The sequence below is a fragment of the Thalassophryne amazonica genome, chromosome 21, assembly GCF_902500255.1.
Source record: "Thalassophryne amazonica chromosome 21, fThaAma1.1, whole genome shotgun sequence".
NCBI classification, from domain to species: domain Eukaryota; kingdom Metazoa; phylum Chordata; class Actinopteri; order Batrachoidiformes; family Batrachoididae; genus Thalassophryne; species Thalassophryne amazonica.
This window is the reverse complement of record NC_047123.1, coordinates 20,326,960-20,343,597: the sequence shown is the minus strand read 5'-3', so window position 1 is coordinate 20,343,597 and position 16,638 is coordinate 20,326,960. Positions and strand designations below refer to the sequence as shown.

Here is a 16,638-nt window from a genome sequence, read left to right as displayed (position 1 = left end):
CTTCTTTTTTTTTTTACTAGTAACTAGTTTGCCTGTAGTCTAAACTGCTTTTTTTTTTTCTCCTTTTTAAGTCTACTGTTGGATTTGGTGGCTGCAATAGTAATTCTGGGTCAAACAAGACTAAATGGGAAGCCATACTTGCAGTCAAGTAAGACTTAATCTTTTTGATCATTATGGTTTGCCACCTTGTTGGTAACTTGACATGTTTATCTTGCAGGTGTTAGATTACAGTCGGACTGTTTGGGCAATCTATTGAGGCTGTCACTAGACAAGGTTCTAGCTGGGATGAATGAAATTGCAGTAGAAGCAATCAGTGAGTACTAAAGTAATCTAAAAAAAACTCTAGAGAACTGGTTCTAATCATGTTTCTTTTCAGATGGCACTGAACTTATTAACTTGACCCCCAGCTTGGCTGTTCAGTGTGGCTACAGTATGGAATCTGATCCATGGGGTAATGCCAGGATCTACACATCTCTAATGGGCTGCTATGTGGACAACAAAGTATGTCTATCTGCTAATAGCAGACCCTACACTGTAGGGTGGTGAAGTTCTAATTGTATAGCTAATGTCCTCTTGAATAGACAAAACTCTTGGTATCTCTAGTTAAAACTAATGCTCAGGGCAACATACTTGCCTAGAAAAGTTGCTTGCTTGATCACTAGTGACCTTAGTAGATGGCAGTCCTGATGGTTGTGGCATGGCCATGCTAGTGTGCTAGGTCACAACTTGGTCACTGTTATCCCTTGAAAACCAAGGGTTCATGTAAAGTTGAAGTGTATTGTCTTTCCTCTTCCATAGGAGGACACTACATTTAACATTGGCTTCAGGCTCCACGTCTACAGTCCAACATCAGGCAACTCTACTCACGAAGTGAAGAAAACCTGCATCTACTCCCGCTGGGCTTCACAAGAGATTCTCTGTGACAGGAACTACATGGAGGTCTGTCGCTTTACTATTCAGTAGTTGGATTCTAAACTGACAGTGTATAATGTATGTCACTTGTCTCCTAGGTATCAAACTATGTGGGTTCACTCAATGTGAAGACTGATTCTAAAGGACAGGATCAAGATTATGCCAAAACAAGCGTATGTGGAAACTTTAGATTATGCAAATTCATTCCATATGTAGCCTATACTGACCTTGGGCTCAACAGGTGACAGGACATGGTATCTGGAAGATGACATTTTTCACTCCAGAACCAGTGGTTATGATGCCAAGGGAGATTAAACAAGCTGGTTATGGTGCAACAGTGACCCCCAACCGTATCGTTATAAGAACACCATATGATACAGCTGAGACGTATTCTGAAGATGTAAGGAAATCTCACTCCCCTTATTGCAGTCTGCCACATATCTCAGTAACTAACACTAAATGTACACTCAGGTGGCTGCAGTCCCCATGCAAATATTCAAAGTCGCAGTCTACCACACAGGCCCAGGTGGCTTGAACATCTTTAACTTGGTAGCTGCTTGCCCTACAGGTGAGTGGGCCATCTGAAAGTGTGGCTTAAACTCCTGCTAACATGGATCTGACTCTCTCTTGCTTACTAGGTGGCATCATCTTTACTGAAGATGTAATTTCTTGGCACATACCTCTCCGTGTAGCACCACTGTTGACTGGTGGAATTAAAATCATGGAAAAGCACATGGGCATCAACGGGCAGAGGCTGGATAACAATCAAATGACCTCCAGGGGATACAAGCTCACTACTACAGACTATCACATTATTGTTGAGATCCCAGTGGGATCACCTGATGGCTACTACAAGGTTGGGAAGTAGATTTAAAACTCAACTACTTATTGACAAGTATGCTAAAAGACTCTATTTACAGAGCCATGCCCTAGACAACAGCTACTACATCAGCTATACTGTGGAACCCATGGTTGAGGTGCTGTGGCGAGCAGATGACTCCAGAGCTGACACCAGATACAAGATTCTCTTCCCTATTACCACTCCACTGATGCCACACCAGCCTGTCATCTCTGATAGTGAGTTCATCCTCAGATGGAATTCTGAAGACCTAGTGCCATAGACTTGACACAACTCTCCTGTCTTCACAGATACCATCCCAGAGGACAGGATTTTCAGTGTTGTCCTGGGGCCCTTTCTTCCAGATGTCATGCTAAGGAATATCACCTTTTCTACTGAGACGCTCTCTATCGAGGAATGCAGTGCCAGAGGCTTCCTAGTCCAGGAGCACAAAGCCATCAATGGCTCAAAGCTATTTTCTCTGCAAGTGCCTTTTGATGACAAGATTATCACAACTCTTGTAGGTATAGCCACCTGAACGTAAATTTCCTTCATGGCTTGCAGCCAGTAATGGACTTAATCTATCTGCAGAATCCTGAACCATTGGTCACAGTTTACACCCTCTCACTGGTCTTTGGGTTTGTCATCATGCCTGAAGAAAGCCTATTTAGCTATGCAGCTGACTTTGAACAATTGCTACAAGATGTTGGTAAGATGCAGTTCTGTCAGTCTTTAATACCTAGCTCTATAACATCTGTAACTTGGCCTGGTTGAACCCTTCACAATAAACATCTGACTGTTATAGTCCTTCCTACTATATCTGGCACTTGTGATGAGAACAACTTCTACATCAGCGTAAAATATGGGAGTCAAGGCCACAGCTTCCAGTCAGTGATTGGTGCCCAACAATTGACACCTGAGCTTGCTGAGGCTTATAACGTCCATGAAAATGGGACACACTTTCATCTCACAGTACCTTATGTCTCCCAGGATGCTGTCTTTGAGGTATGTCTATTGCAAATTGCCATATGCCCCAGAATTGTATCAACTATACTTCTGCCTTGCAGCTGGTGAATTCTGACTCGGTAAGAGCCAGAATCAACTTGATTCTCTACAGCAGCAGCAACAACTGGAAACTTAATGACTACTACATGTCCTGCAACTTCCCACTGGCAGCAGTTGGTAAGATTATATACTTTAGGTACCACTTGCTGAAAGCGAAACACTTGCTAAGCAGTTTCCACTCTTAGAGTGCTACCCCAATGGAACCATCACTGCAACTGCTGTAAAGGTGGAATCTGTGCCCAATCTCACCCCAAGCTTGTTGACTCTAAAAGACAAGAACTGCAAACCAGCCTTCAGCGATGACCAGTTTGCACACTTCACATTCACAGCTGACTCTTGTGGCACCACAAGAACAGTAAGTCCACTGGGCAACACTTGAACAATCTTGCCATTCAGAGGTACCGACACTCACTGTCTTTGTAGTTCTTCAGCAACTACATGCTGTATGAAAACGAGATCATGTTGCCCTACCACAAGGGAGCAGTTGGCGCAGGACCAGTCTACAGGTTTGCCTACAAACATTAACAATCTTCTCCAGGAGAAACACATCCACTAATGTATATTCCTTATGTAGGCAAAGTGTTTCTTGTTATTACATGATCAATGAAACTGACACAGTCCTGTTCAAGCACAAACCAAGCATCACTGAACCTGCAGCAGAGATTGGATCTGGACACCTAATGGTACACATGAGGCTTGCTCAAGGTAAGGTTACACTTGCAGAGTAACGGCTGCTTTAAGTTGATACACAAAGAAATCCTGATTCCCATTTCAGATGAGTCCTATAAAACCTTCTACCGACCTGAAGACTACCCAGTAGTGAAATACTTGAGGCAGCCTCTCTATTTTGAGGTAGAGCTGCAGGTTCCTGATAACCACTTGGAACTCTTCCTGGAGAACTGCTGGGCCACTGTTCAGGAGAACAGAACTTCTCTGCCCAGCTGGGACATAATTGTGGATGGGTACAAGAACTTGTGATTTCTTGACTTGCTCTCTATAGCCCACGCAAACTAACCAATGTTTCAACAGCTGTGTGAACAAGGATGATGCCTCTGCAACAATGTTCCATCCTGTTGCAAGTCATGCCACTAGCTTCCCTCAGCACATCAAACGCTTCTCGGTCAAGATGTTCACCTTTGTCAAAGATGATGACGTCCTGAAAGATGAGGTAAAAACACTAAGATCAGAGGGTCATCATGCTAACTGCCTGCAGCAGCTATGAACTCTACTTCTCTATCCACAGATCTATGTCCACTGTGATGCTGTCGTTTGTGACGATAAAAACAGGCATGTAGATGCAGCCTGCAAGGGCCAATGTGTAAACCCCACCGGTAAAAGTAATGCAAAACTCCAAGCAGTCAAAGTAAAGAGGGGTAAGTAGGTCTCAGTTTAAACTTGGCAGTCTAAACTCAAATGTAATAACAATTTCTCCTCCTAGAACCAAGAAGTGCAAGCTCAACTTCCCAAAAGGTCTCCTCTGGACAAATTCTGTTAAAATAAGCTTCTGAATAAAGATTTCTTAAATGAATCTTGTCATGTCATCTTGATAGAGGTCACACAAACTGTAGCAATACACTCCTGACTTGTACAAGCATCCTTGGATGTGCAATGATGACTCAGATTTTGCTTTCTTGGCTTGCGCAGCCTATTGGGTCAAACGTACCACAAAATGAGTTAATGATCTCACACTGCCTAACCACCATGCAACACTTGGTTAATGACAACCCAGCCTACAAAATTGTGTTGTGGCTTAAATGCCTGTAAAACACTGCATGTTTTGGACTTGTCTGCTTCACTAAAAGCTCATCAGTTTGTCCCACAGGTACCTGTATAGAGAGGAAGCTGTCAGGCTTATAGTACAGTATCATTACACTGCAGAATAAGTCTGGACTACATGCAGGACTCTTTTGATCCCTTGACATTGAAGGGTAGCTGACTCACTCTTAAGTGCAACTTGTAGGAAAGCATTTGTGGAACACTGCAAGAAAATATTGTGGGTATTTAACTTATGGCTATGCATTTTTCATAACTCTACTGGATGCTGGCTTTGAAAATTCTCATCTGGAAGTTGATTAAACAGCTAACATGAGAGCTTTACACGTCAAGTGCAAAGATCTTGACGTGTGACCAGTGTTCATAACTACACTTTAAAAACTGCAACATAAGATCAAAGGGTGTCAAGCATGTCTATATTAAATGTACCATAGTTAACCAACTTATCTGAGCATGAAGCTGGCAAATGCCCATTTCAGTAATGTACAATGAATACTTATGTTGTCTATGGGGCCATCCTGCTTCCTGTCTTTATGCCTTAGATGTTATCTAAGGCAACAACTGGATGTCTTTCATAGGGGGTCCTTGAATATCACTAGAATGGTTAACCAAAAGGGTACTTGGGCACAAATGCAAAGAATCGCATGCATTGAGGGAAAATCAGCATGATTTAGCTGTGGCATATTCCTCCATGATCTAGTATGCAGGTGCATCAGAATTGAAGACCACAAACTAGACAATACCAAAGAATTATATATTGCCTAGCTGACTACTTTTGAAAGGTGGTGATGGCCCAGGATCCCATCCCAGTACTCTCTTGGACTGACCACTTTATTCTTTTTATTTTTGCAGAGTGGCTGCATTTCAGGACCCAAGGTAGTTCCATAGTACAGTGGGTGCATTAGTGTGCAGCACTAGAACTTGGTTCCTAAATTGCACAGGTTATTTCATCTTTAGTTTAATACATGTCCTATTTAACTACCTGTCACACTAGAATTGTATACATTTTAATGGAAGAGAAAATACATGAATACTTCAGAAAAGTTTTCTCAATCACTGTAAATGGCATTCAGTTGTAGCATTTTCCTACTACTAAGAGGTCTAAGGTTAAGACAGGGACTACATTTCTGTAACACACTTGCAACCTGATGCAAATGCCTTATGTTCATAATTCACTCAAAAGGTTACATTATTCTGCTGGATAACTTACTTTGATCAATTTCACTGAGATCCAGTAATTTTGATATAGACTAATAGGCAGGCAGCAAACATGGAAGTTAAAGGAGTCTAAAATTTAAACTCTTAACTGGAGTAGAATTAGGCTGCTGATTTTATAGGCTTTAACACCTGTGTTGTAGACCACGTCTGAGTCACAACTCCAGGCCAATACTAGGAGCTGTGACCACTACCTTTGCACCTCCACCCCCAGGACTAAACCAAACCAACTTTTTTAGACTCCTTAGATGACACCAAAACACAATCAGGATGTTCCCAAAAATAAAAACTGGCCTCAAGCCTGTTATCCACGATGGCCACCAAAATAGGGTTTTTCACTAAAACACCTTTAAACAACTTAAATATCACAGAGATTCAATGGGAAGATCATTCGTCACAAACTCATTTGTGCCTAAATTCATTCATGGGTTTGAGATCCAAAATGGCCACCAATAGACCCTTATCATTGAATCTCTGTGATATTTAAGTTTTTTTTTAAAGGTGTTTTAGTGAAAAACCCTATTTTGGAGGCCATCTTGGATAACTGGCTTGAGGCCAGTTTTAGTTTGGGGAACATCCTAATTGGGTTTTGGGATCATCTAAGGAACCTAAAAAAACTTGCTTTGGTTTAGTCCTGGGGGTGTGCAAAGGTAGTGGTCGTAGCTCCTCTAGTAAGGCCATAGTATCCGAGACAGAATATTATACAAATTTTCAGCCTGCTCACAACTAATGGCACACCATTGAATGAGTGTTTAACAATGACTGTTTAAATGCAAAAATAAAGACAAACTGGTTTTGGTTGGTTCAGGGCTGTCAACTTCAAAGTCCAGAGTCAATCACATGAAACTAGAACACTGCCGGTAGAGCGTAAACCTGCACCAATACTAGTCTCCAATTCTGCAAATTTTTATCTTGGAAAAATATTTCAAGGTGAAAGTCCTGTTAGAAGTGACTTTTCATAAGCTGAAATATAATACAAAATATAGATCAAAAGGGCTTTTCAGTGTTTATCAAATATCTGCTAAATCTGCAATGCAGATCAGTCTATTCATTGCCAGTTTGCACCTCATTGTCACAAATGAGCGATTGAGGCACTTTTGATTGAGATATAATGCAAAATGTACACCAAATGGTCTTTTTAATATTAAATTCAAAAGTCCACAAAATCTACAATCTGGATCAGATCTGGATCAAACTGTCAGGATAGTGAGTGCCGGTCCGCACCTCACATTCAAATATAAGAATGAATGGGGCACATTTGATTAAGATATAATGTAAGACATGCACTAAATGAGGTCTTCAATGTTAAATTTAAGTGGTCACAAAATCTGTAATCTGAATCAGATCCAGATCAAACTGTCAGTTGATAAAGGATACCATCCTACATGATGCACTCAGATACAAAAGGAATTTTCTTTTCTTAAATGTATTCAGTATTAGAGGTATTTTTTCCATTTTCCAAGATTTTTTTCCCTGACTTTGACCCCCATGACCTTGAAAATTGAATCAGTTCTTGCCTATCAGGATATAAATTGTCAGTAAAACTTTCATAACGCTATATGAAAAATTGTGGGCTCTAGGCTGTTCAAACAACCAAACAGGGCCAAAAACAACCTCCACCTAACTTTATTGGTAGAGGTAACAAGATCCAGATCAAAAGCAAAAAAAAGCAAGTGAGGTAATAGAGTTAAGTCAGTTCTCAAAAAAAAAAAAAAAGTGTGCAGATGCCCCAGACCTTCCTTGTGCATGAGTCATGTATCTCCTTACACCAGACACATTTGTGTGGTGAGAAGTTTGGAAAATGGGCAAAAATGAGCAGCCTCAGTTTTTTCTTTGAGGCCAAGTCATGTGCTGAGGCCAGAGGAAAGAAAGTGCTGTTGGACATGAGACCAACTATGTTCTACATCACTAAAAATACCTTCACAAAAGTTAATACCCTTTCAGAAGGTTGTAATTTACTATTAGTCAAACTGCATTACGTAACAACATAAGTTCTCTGGAGTGCATCCAACTTCAAATATACACTTTGAAGCACACCCCAACTATCCAAGTTGGGGTGTGTTCTACAAGTGTGGTTAGAGATGTCCCCTGTGGGTGGCACTAGACTAGTGAAGTCCAGTGGTTGAATCCAACCAAAATGCCTAATTAACTTGAAGTTGACCAATGATAGGTGAAGGGTCTCTAGTACTTAAAGACAAGTTTGAGAAAGGTCAAAAGTGGTGAGATGTGTAGCTAGGTGGCGATCAGACTGGAGTGTGTTCTTACTAGCTTGGCTAGGAGATTCCCCTTTGGCTAGTCTGGCAGGGCATTGGCTAGTGAGCAAGAAAAGCTGTTTCAATTGCCTGGTTTGAATTATTTTATGTACATTCTTGAAGGTCCCTCCCCTTACAGATGCACAAACTGCAGTTCTCAGTCTTGTGTATGACTGAACAGAAAGGTCAGACTAGGGTTGAAACCTTGCCATGCAGATATCTTCAAGGCATTTATAGTATGCTGCCTATTTTAGATGACCTGTTTAATGATATACCCAGTGTTCCTATTAAATAGTGGCATGACTGCATGTGCAGATCCTTGAATCACTTTAAATGGACTGCATTTATATAGCAGTTTTCCATCTGCATCAGATGCCCAAAGTGCTTTCCAAATAATGCCTCACATTCACCCAGATGTGAGGGTGCTGCCATGCAAGGTACTCACTACACAATGGGAGCAACTAGGGGATTAAGGACCTTGCCCAAGGGACCTTAGTGAGGCGAGCTTTAATTTGAACTGAAGATACTCTGGTCTCATGCATACTGCTTAACCACCATCAGATCCCATGTTAATTTATTGGTTGAATTCTCATTGCTGCTACAGTGTCTTTAAACTGTAGAGTTCAAAAGGTTGGTTCACTAAATATGTAAAAAAAAAAAAAAGAAGTCTGTTGCAATAACTGGGGAGTTACTAGTTTAAACCCTCATATCAGACAATGGGAATATTTGCTTCTTCAGGTAGTAAAGTGGCCCTTTGCATGTTCTAGTGTTTGTGGGTCCCCTCTGGGAGATAGCACAAATTGTCATGTTTCCTAGTCATTGGTAACATGTTTGTCAATTACGGCATTTTAATGCCAGAGGAAGACACCAGACCATTGTACCAGTTGCCACTAGAGTATGAGCTTCCTCAATACCTCCATGACATGCTGCAGTAATTTAAGAAGGACCCCGAATGAAGTACCAAGTTTGCCATTTTATATGCTATCAATCTAGAATATAAAGTGTTCCCATGACCACCACATGTCTGTATAGATGTTGAAGAACACAACATGTACAAATTAAGTGCAAAGGTCTTAGATTTTATTCGTCTTGTGGTCATTTATAATGATGGGTCCAACTGACACATGCTTCAAGTCATTGTCTCCTGAAGCTTCCCGCCTTTGTCCTGTAAAGATTGAGGGAATGTTAGAGGGCTGGAAACAGTTTGAATTAATCTACAAGTTCTAGTTTGAGCAACAGTAAGTTTCTGTACCTTTTACTTCATTTGGACACTCCCTGGTGCAGACACCTCCTAGTGGATTCCTTGGGTCACAGATCACCACATCGCAGTGGACAAAGAGCTGCGAGATGCGAACACAAAGACTAGAGCACATGTTCAGTTTAGCAATTTGAACCAAGGATTTGCTGTACATTACCTCCCGACTCAAGTCATCTTGGTTGGTGGTGAAGGCAGACATTTTGATTTCGAAGCGCTTGAAGTGAGCAGGATGTGTCACTCTGTCATTTACCCAGACAGGATGGAACACTACTTCATATGGTTCTACTGGATTTGCACAGCTGGAACAGAGAAGTTAAGCCGTCAAGTTTGTGTACATTCAAGCAAAGAAACCATGGTTTGGCAGCAATCAGGATCTGGCAGGACTAACCCATTAATAATGAGGTTCCATCTGGGTTGGGACAGCCGGTCTTTAGTCACTGTTGCCCAGCAGTTCTCCAGTTCCAATGAGACTTTAGGATTTGTTGACTTCATTAATTCTACCTCAAAGTAGAGTGGCTGCTGAAGATACTTCAGTATAGGATACTCCTCAACCTGGTGAAGTGTTCTGTAGGAGTTGTCTGGATGAAGAATGTGAGATTTTAAGACAGGCATGAAACTATTTGAGGAGCCAACTTGTTACAAGAGTTCCACCCTTACCCAAAGCAAGTCTCATTGCGACTTCCAGTTCGCCTTGTGCTGCTTCGGCATGAGGCTTGCTCCTGACTGGTTTCATACGAAGAGTCACCACGCGGGTCATATTTATGTCATAGTAACAAGAAATCTTTAGCCTATAAAGACAAGGGGGAAGTTTCTGATTTGAACCCAAGCAAAAATTGAGAGAAACTGCTTGCCTGATTTGGCAACATTAGTAGTTTTAGGAAGCGTAGGACTAAAACATTTCACAAGTGAGCTATAGGAGTAGTCTAATGTGATATTTAGACTTTGGTAATGTTGAAGCCAATGTAAAAAGTTTTGCTAGACTTACTCATAGAATGGCTCCTTTGAGTTAGGGTCCCTTTGCACCTCAAGTTCATCAGGCAGAGAGATTTCATTTTCATACAGCATAGAGTTTGCTAAAAACTGGGATCAAAAACAGAAAAGTTGCTTTTAATAAATGTTTTGATTGGGCAAGCCAGTCAAGTAGCAAGTTACCCTTCTTGTTGTCCCACAGGTGCTAGCAGTGAACACAAAGTAAGCGAAGCGGTCGTCGCTGTAAGAAGGGCCACAGTTTGGGTCACGGAGGGTCAGCTCTGCAGGGTTCAGAGATGGAACAGACTCCAGCTTCACTGCTAGAGCAGTTATGGTCCCATTGGGATAGCACTCTGAAAGAAATGTTCAATTTTTTTTTATTTATTTTTTTTTTTAAATAAATGTCAAGTTTACCAAGGATGTCTGATTTTGGTTTTAACAAACCAGTTAGTGTTGCAACAAAGGAGCAGGCCAACGAGAAGGCTTTGAGAGCTTTGTTGGTGTGTGGACTCTTCAGAACCACATCAAGCCTGCTCCTGATAGAGGACAACTCAATTGCCTGATACACACATTTGGGGAGGAGGTTAATACAAATCAGTGGTGGCTAGACTGTATGTGCAGAGTAATTTTGGAGCAGTTGCACAAGATTGCCAAGTCTAGGTACCAGAAAAAAAAGCTGCAGTTTGGAGCACACATTTATGTCTGTGCATGGTTGTTGTAACTAATCTGTATATTCTTTTATTACAGCCAACATCTCAGACAGGATTGTTGAGTGTATTGGCCTGGAGCCAGAGACCTGGCAGTTTGTCAGGCACCAATTGCCTCTTACCTCATTAGAGACAACAGGAGCTGACATTGGTACAGAAAGACTGAAGTGTGTCCCATTCTCCATGAAGTTGTAGTCCTCAGCCAAGCTTTGGGTCAAGGGTCTTTTCCCCAGTACAGTTTGGAAGTTCAAGCCATGTGTCCCATATTTCACAGTGATGTAGAAGTTCTCATGGTCACAGCTACCAGAGATGGATGGAGCAACTGCAAGAGAAAGTTTTTTTTTTCCCTCCAAAGGTCAGCTGCAGTTCTGAGCTATCCAGAATACAAACCTTGAGATGCCAGTTTTGCTTCAATGTAAGAAGTGTGAGAAAACAGGACTTGCTCAGGCAGAACCAGAAGGCCAAAGGTCAGGTCAAGGTAGTAGATTGTGAAGGCTGCATCTTTCTGTTGAAAGATCAGATGTTTGCTGATCTATAGTTGCTGGGGGAAACCATTTTTAGTTACATTGACTCACCATAGTACGAACTACGCGGTCCGTGAAGGGCACCTGCAGGGTGAAGACCTTTGAGCCGTTGTAGGACATGTGTTCCTGGACATTGAAGCCTCTAATGTTGCAGTCAGCCACAGACAAAATCTCATTGGGGAAGGTGATGTTCACAAGCACTACATCAGGGGCGAGACTCCCCAGCACCATCTTAAAGACCTGTTCCTCTGGAACGGTGTCTGTGGGACAATGAGACCACTTTGGGTTATTTACTCCCTTAAGACAAATCAAGAGGACTGCAGTACTTACCGTCTAGGACCTTCAGGTGATGACGCAGCAGTGGTGTTGTGACAGGAAGGAAGACTTTATATCGCGTGTCCTCTTCATCTTCAGTCCAGAGCAGCTCGAGCATTGGCTCGATTGTATAAGATGTGAAGTACTGGCCAGCCTCAAAGTAACTCTAGAAAGTTAGCATTTGTCTCAAACTTGCACTTTATGGCAGAAATGAGAGAGTTCTTGTACATGTAACTGTACAGTCAGTTCATCCTTGAGGGCAAGTTGTTGTGGGGGTTAATGAAATTACTGGATGCAGTGTGTACTAAACCCAATTCTCACCAAAACTGAACCACTCATTCAGAACCTTTCCAAAGTCATGTTGCTTAAATTTATGCACTAGAATTAAAACCTGGTCATAAGATTTATCTGTTTAGAATAGATTCAATTGAAATTTTAGTTAAACTGGTGCATCTGAATGTTAAGAGATTTGTGGTTCTTATTGAAGACCGTTTTACTACCCTCACCATCCCCCAAGTCTCACACTTTGGTTACAAAGCTCAAGTTTAATATAACCCAGATTGAAGTTTATACTACTTGCAAGTTGTTCTGGCTCCTTTCTGCCAGAGTTGCCACAGATCTGATATGGATCTATTTGCCTGAAGTTTGACACCAGATGGCCTTGATGCTCAATATGTAAAGTTGCTTTGTAGTGGATCTGAAGTTTCTTACCAAGGATGAAGATGCGTTATAACCTATAGCACTGTTAGCGATGATGTCACTGACCTTCAAGTAGCCACCAGCAGCCCCAATGGGAATTTCGACAGTGATGTGTACATCGTAGATGGACAGAGAGTATTGTCGACTAGCCATCTCAGCAGCATCAAGTCGCTCGCCTTTGATGCCCATGTGTACCTCAGACAGATGAAAATCAGAGGAAACTAGAGGGTCGATGCATTTCGGCAGGTACCAGCAGATCATACTTGGCGTGAAGAAGACACTACCTGTGTATGGATACACTTAATGAGTAAAGGTTTGCAAGTCACTTATAAGTGAGAGTTCCATTCCCTGCTCCCTCTATACTTTTGGGGCAGGGGGAACTCATGTTCCATTTGGACTAGCAAAGCTTGTCATGCTATTAAATATTCTATGCAGTAAGTTACATTGTGGTCCAACTGTTTCTAAGACATGCTGTTAGTGTTATAGAAAACTGCAATCAGATGTATAAAAAGTCTACATATACATATGGCCAAGGTCAGGATTATAGCCTTGCAATGTTAAATGCAAGTGCATTTGTAGAGTCCAGTCTTGGCAATAAACTTTAGTCATTTACTAATGCTAGAGACCAATATGGTAATTCACATGTACACAATTGCTAGGGTATACCAAGTGTTTGTAACCAAAGTATCTTGAAATGTCTTCCTTATTCAATAATAAAGCCATAACAAATTTGTACCAAGTTTTAGAGCTAACATTTTCAGATCAGGAAGCTAGTGAGAGGTAGAGTCTGTTACATTTCCTTAAGGAAAACCTTTTCAGTACCTTCTACTAGTGGACAAGCAGCTGTTGTGTCGATTTGAGTTGCCAGCCATCTTTTCTGAAAGAGCACAGAAGTGCTGAGCACCGTCATTGGCACGCCTGATACCTGTGGAATAAAAGTTAAGGTGTCAGGAAGTTAGCAAAACCCTGTCTGGCAATAGTTTGCAAGATTTATTCCAGTATGCCAGCTACAAAATTATGGAATCACCGGCCTTGGAGGATGTTCAGTTTAATTTTGTAGAAAAAAAAAAAAAGCAGATCACAGACATGACACAAAACTAAAGTCATTTCAAATGGCAACTTTCTGGCTTTAAGAAATCAAGAAAAAAAGATTGTGGCAGTCAGTAACGGTTACTTTTTTAGACCAAGCAGAGAAAAAAAAAAAAAAAAAAAAAAAAAAAAAAAAATGGACTCACCCTGTAAATTTTCATCCCCAAAACTAACACCTGCATCAAATCACATCTGCTCGTTAGTCTGCATCTAAAAAGGAGTGATCACACCTTGGAGAGCTGTTGCACCAAGTGGACTGACATGAATCATGGCTCCAACACGAGATGTCAATTGAAACAAAGGAGAGGATTATCAAACTCTTAAAAGGGTAAATCATCACGCAATGTTGCAAAAGATGTTGGTTGTTCACAGTCAGCTGTGTCTAAACTCTGGACCAAATACAAACATGGGAAGGTTGTTAAAGGCAAACATACTGGTAGACCAAGGAAGACATCAAAGCGGCAAGACAGAAAACATGTCTCGAAAATGCACAACAAAACAAATGAGGAACGAATGGGAGGAAACTGGAGTCAACATCTGTGACCGAACTGTAAGAAACCGCCTACAGGAAATGGGATTTACATACAGAAAAGCTAAACGAAAGCCATCATTAACACCTAAACAGAAAAAAACAAGGTTACAATGGGCTAAGGAAAAGCAATCGTGGACTGTGGATGAAAGTCATATTCAGTGATGAATCTCGAATCTGCATTGGGCAAGGTGATGATGCTGGAACTTTTGTTTGGTGCCTTTCCAATGAGATTTATAAAGATGACTGCCTGAAGAGAACATGTAAATTTCCACAGTCATTGATGATATGGGGCTGCATGTCAGGTAAAGGCACTGGGGAGATGGCTGTCATTACATCATCAATAAATGCACAAGTATGTTGATATTTTGGACACTTTTCTGATGTTTGAGGATGAAATCATTTTTCAAGATGATAATGCATCTTGCCATAGAGCAAAAACTGAAAACATTCCTTGCAAAAAGACACATAGGGTCAATGTCAATGAGCAGATGTGATTTGATGCAGGTGTTAGTTTTGGGGATGGAAATTTACAGGGTGATTCCATAATTTATTCCTCAGAATTGAGTGAGTCCATATTTTTTTCCTCTGCTTGGTCTAAAAAAGTAACTGTTACTGCCACAATCTTTTTTTCTTGATTTCTTAAAGCCAGAAAGTTGCCATTTGAAATGACTTTAGTTTTGTGTCATGTCTGATCTACTTTTTTTCTACAAAATTAAACAGAATGAACATCCTCCGAGGCCGGTGATTCCATCATTTTTGCCAGGGGTTGTACATAGAAAACAATTCTTCATGTGTATTCTTGCATTTGAGCCAGTGCAGTAGGTCTCGTTTATCTGCCTAATCCTACGAAGTTCTTTGCACAATTTCCAAAGAGAAAGGACACCCCCAGGTGAGATGCAGAACTGCCCAACAAGGTCAAGTTTGCAGTCTACACCTCCCACTGGAGATGAACATGGAGTTCTCAATGGATTCTAGAGTTGTGTTGGCGTCAGACAATTTGAGGCAAATGGGTTCCCATAGCTCTTGCTGTTTGCATGTCTACAGGTACCATAATTTAAAAGTCATCACGTCACCTACCATCTGTGTGTAGGTTTCACGTGCCTCCATTGGACTTCGTACAACGAGCCTTGTAGGAGTGTTGGTAAGTCCATAACCTCTTCTCTGGGCGTCAGATAAGCGCATTTTCTGAGTTCTGTCCTCAGGCAGGAAGAACACAACTGTAGAGATTTTGAAACCTGCATCTATGGGTGTTTTCTGTGAACATGAGGCAGTCGTTACATACAAAAACATTCTATCATAATACCAGGAAGATTACACAGATTGGGCAACAACCTCCGCTGCTCTGCGACGATCTCCAGAATTTTGTTTTGTCCCAAGGAAACGAGGTTCAGCCTGGATGTAGTCATCTACAACAGCCCTTTTCACAGACACCTAGAAGTGAGGCCATTCTTAAGCAATCATATCACTCATTGCAAGGACATACTATGTATCGGCCTTAATGTTCATGGGGTGATAAAGCCATTTCATCTTTGAGCCTACAGGATCACATACCTCCATGTAGTTATGACTGCAGACAATTTCCCTGGAGGACCAATCAGAGTAGCGACATGTTTTTGCCACCTGGTAGACCTCATCAATTTGGCTTCCATACAGTCGCAGGTTCAACATAGTCTTAAATGACTTGTCATCCTGTAGCCAGAGATCAGACTTTAAAGGCTACTGTAGGAAAGTAATCAGTTGACAGAGTGGTGCATCATCTTACCACATTCATAGAAAAACAGTTTAAGACCGAGGCATAGATAACGGTACTCCCAAGCCGATCAGACACCACACTGAAGCCACATTGGGAAGCCAAGCTTGACGTGATGATGACAGTAGAGTTATCTGAAGGAGAAATCAGCAATATTAGGTGATGGAGCCAAAACAAACGTAATATGGAGACAAACTTACTGACAACTGCAGCAACTTCAAGAGAATTCCCTCCAAGTGGGCCAACACTGATACGTATAATGTTACCCAAACATTCAGATGTCACATCTGGAAAAGAAAAAAGTACAGCAATTGTAAGATAGTTACATTAACAGCCTAAAAACATACAAAAATAAGCCAAACTCACTTATAAGAGGCTTCTTCTGAGCCTGTGTTCTTACAACAGCAGTCAGGAGAACAAGCCATCTGAAAGACAATCAGCCTTAGAGTGAGAGAACCATCTAAAGAGTCAAACAGTCAACACTTAACTATAAAAAGTTAACACTACAAACCCAAGGAAGGAACCCATGGCACAAGGCAGGAAGAGCCTGGAAGCACAACTTCTGCTTTTGGAGGAGCTTTTATTGAGGTTTAAGGTGGGATTAAAGCCACACAGCTCCTGTCCAAGATCTCTGCCCACACAGGTGGATCTAATTAGTGCCTAATGAGTTCACTTACAAACTTGTCTCAGTGACTCTCAAGCTGCGTTCAAGACAACTAGGATCTTCCACATTTCTGACC

At 41.4% G+C, this 16,638-nt stretch overlaps 2 protein-coding genes across 2 annotated transcripts; one reads left to right on the top strand and one right to left on the bottom strand.

The window, feature by feature from the left end:
- The first annotated feature begins 169 nt into the window (after window positions 1-169).
- zpax1 (zona pellucida protein AX 1) lies at window positions 170-4,343 on the top strand. Its single transcript, XM_034162573.1, has 19 exons — window positions 170-313; window positions 377-501; window positions 799-939; window positions 1,011-1,085; window positions 1,154-1,312; window positions 1,384-1,480; window positions 1,551-1,768; window positions 1,833-1,989; window positions 2,062-2,270; window positions 2,342-2,459; window positions 2,556-2,755; window positions 2,818-2,932; window positions 3,001-3,170; window positions 3,239-3,321; window positions 3,390-3,520; window positions 3,591-3,777; window positions 3,845-3,983; window positions 4,059-4,188; window positions 4,254-4,343. Exons 1-19 carry the CDS (start codon window positions 286-288, stop codon window positions 4,313-4,315), a joined length of 2,544 nt encoding a protein of 847 aa, XP_034018464.1. The 5' UTR covers window positions 170-285; the 3' UTR covers window positions 4,316-4,343.
- A 4,776-nt stretch (window positions 4,344-9,119) lies between these two features.
- On the bottom strand, window positions 9,120-16,426 carry LOC117503579. The gene is made up of 21 exons (XM_034162837.1): window positions 16,410-16,426; window positions 16,265-16,323; window positions 16,099-16,185; window positions 15,911-16,032; window positions 15,700-15,837; window positions 15,481-15,579; window positions 15,226-15,402; window positions 13,350-13,452; window positions 12,594-12,811; window positions 11,844-11,994; window positions 11,565-11,773; window positions 11,380-11,494; window positions 11,112-11,311; window positions 10,727-10,841; window positions 10,466-10,635; window positions 10,299-10,393; window positions 9,971-10,101; window positions 9,702-9,891; window positions 9,471-9,612; window positions 9,308-9,395; window positions 9,120-9,220 (listed from the first exon to the last, which is right to left on the bottom strand). Exons 1-21 carry the CDS (start codon window positions 16,424-16,426, stop codon window positions 9,129-9,131), a joined length of 2,718 nt encoding a protein of 905 aa, XP_034018728.1. The 3' UTR covers window positions 9,120-9,128.
- Window positions 16,427-16,638: the final 212 nt, after the last annotated feature.

What these genes read in the sequence shown, in the direction of transcription:
- zpax1 (XM_034162573.1), top strand. Translation starts at nt 286, where the DNA reads ATGAATGAAATTGCAGTAGAAGCAATCA. An exon ending in CCAGCCTGTCATCTCTGATA is followed by an intron (nt 1,990 to 2,061) that starts GTGAGTTCATCC and finishes CTGTCTTCACAG; the next exon opens with ATACCATCCCAGAGGACAGG. An exon ending in GGCGCAGGACCAGTCTACAG is followed by an intron (nt 3,322 to 3,389) that starts GTTTGCCTACAA and finishes TTCCTTATGTAG; the next exon opens with GCAAAGTGTTTCTTGTTATT.
- LOC117503579 (XM_034162837.1), bottom strand. An exon ending in ACCGCGTAGTTCGTACTATG is followed by an intron (nt 11,495 to 11,564) that starts GTGAGTCAATGT and finishes ATCTTTCAACAG; the next exon opens with AAAGATGCAGCCTTCACAAT. An exon ending in CTCCTGTTGTCTCTAATGAG is followed by an intron (nt 10,842 to 11,111) that starts GTAAGAGGCAAT and finishes TGTGTGTATCAG; the next exon opens with GCAATTGAGTTGTCCTCTAT.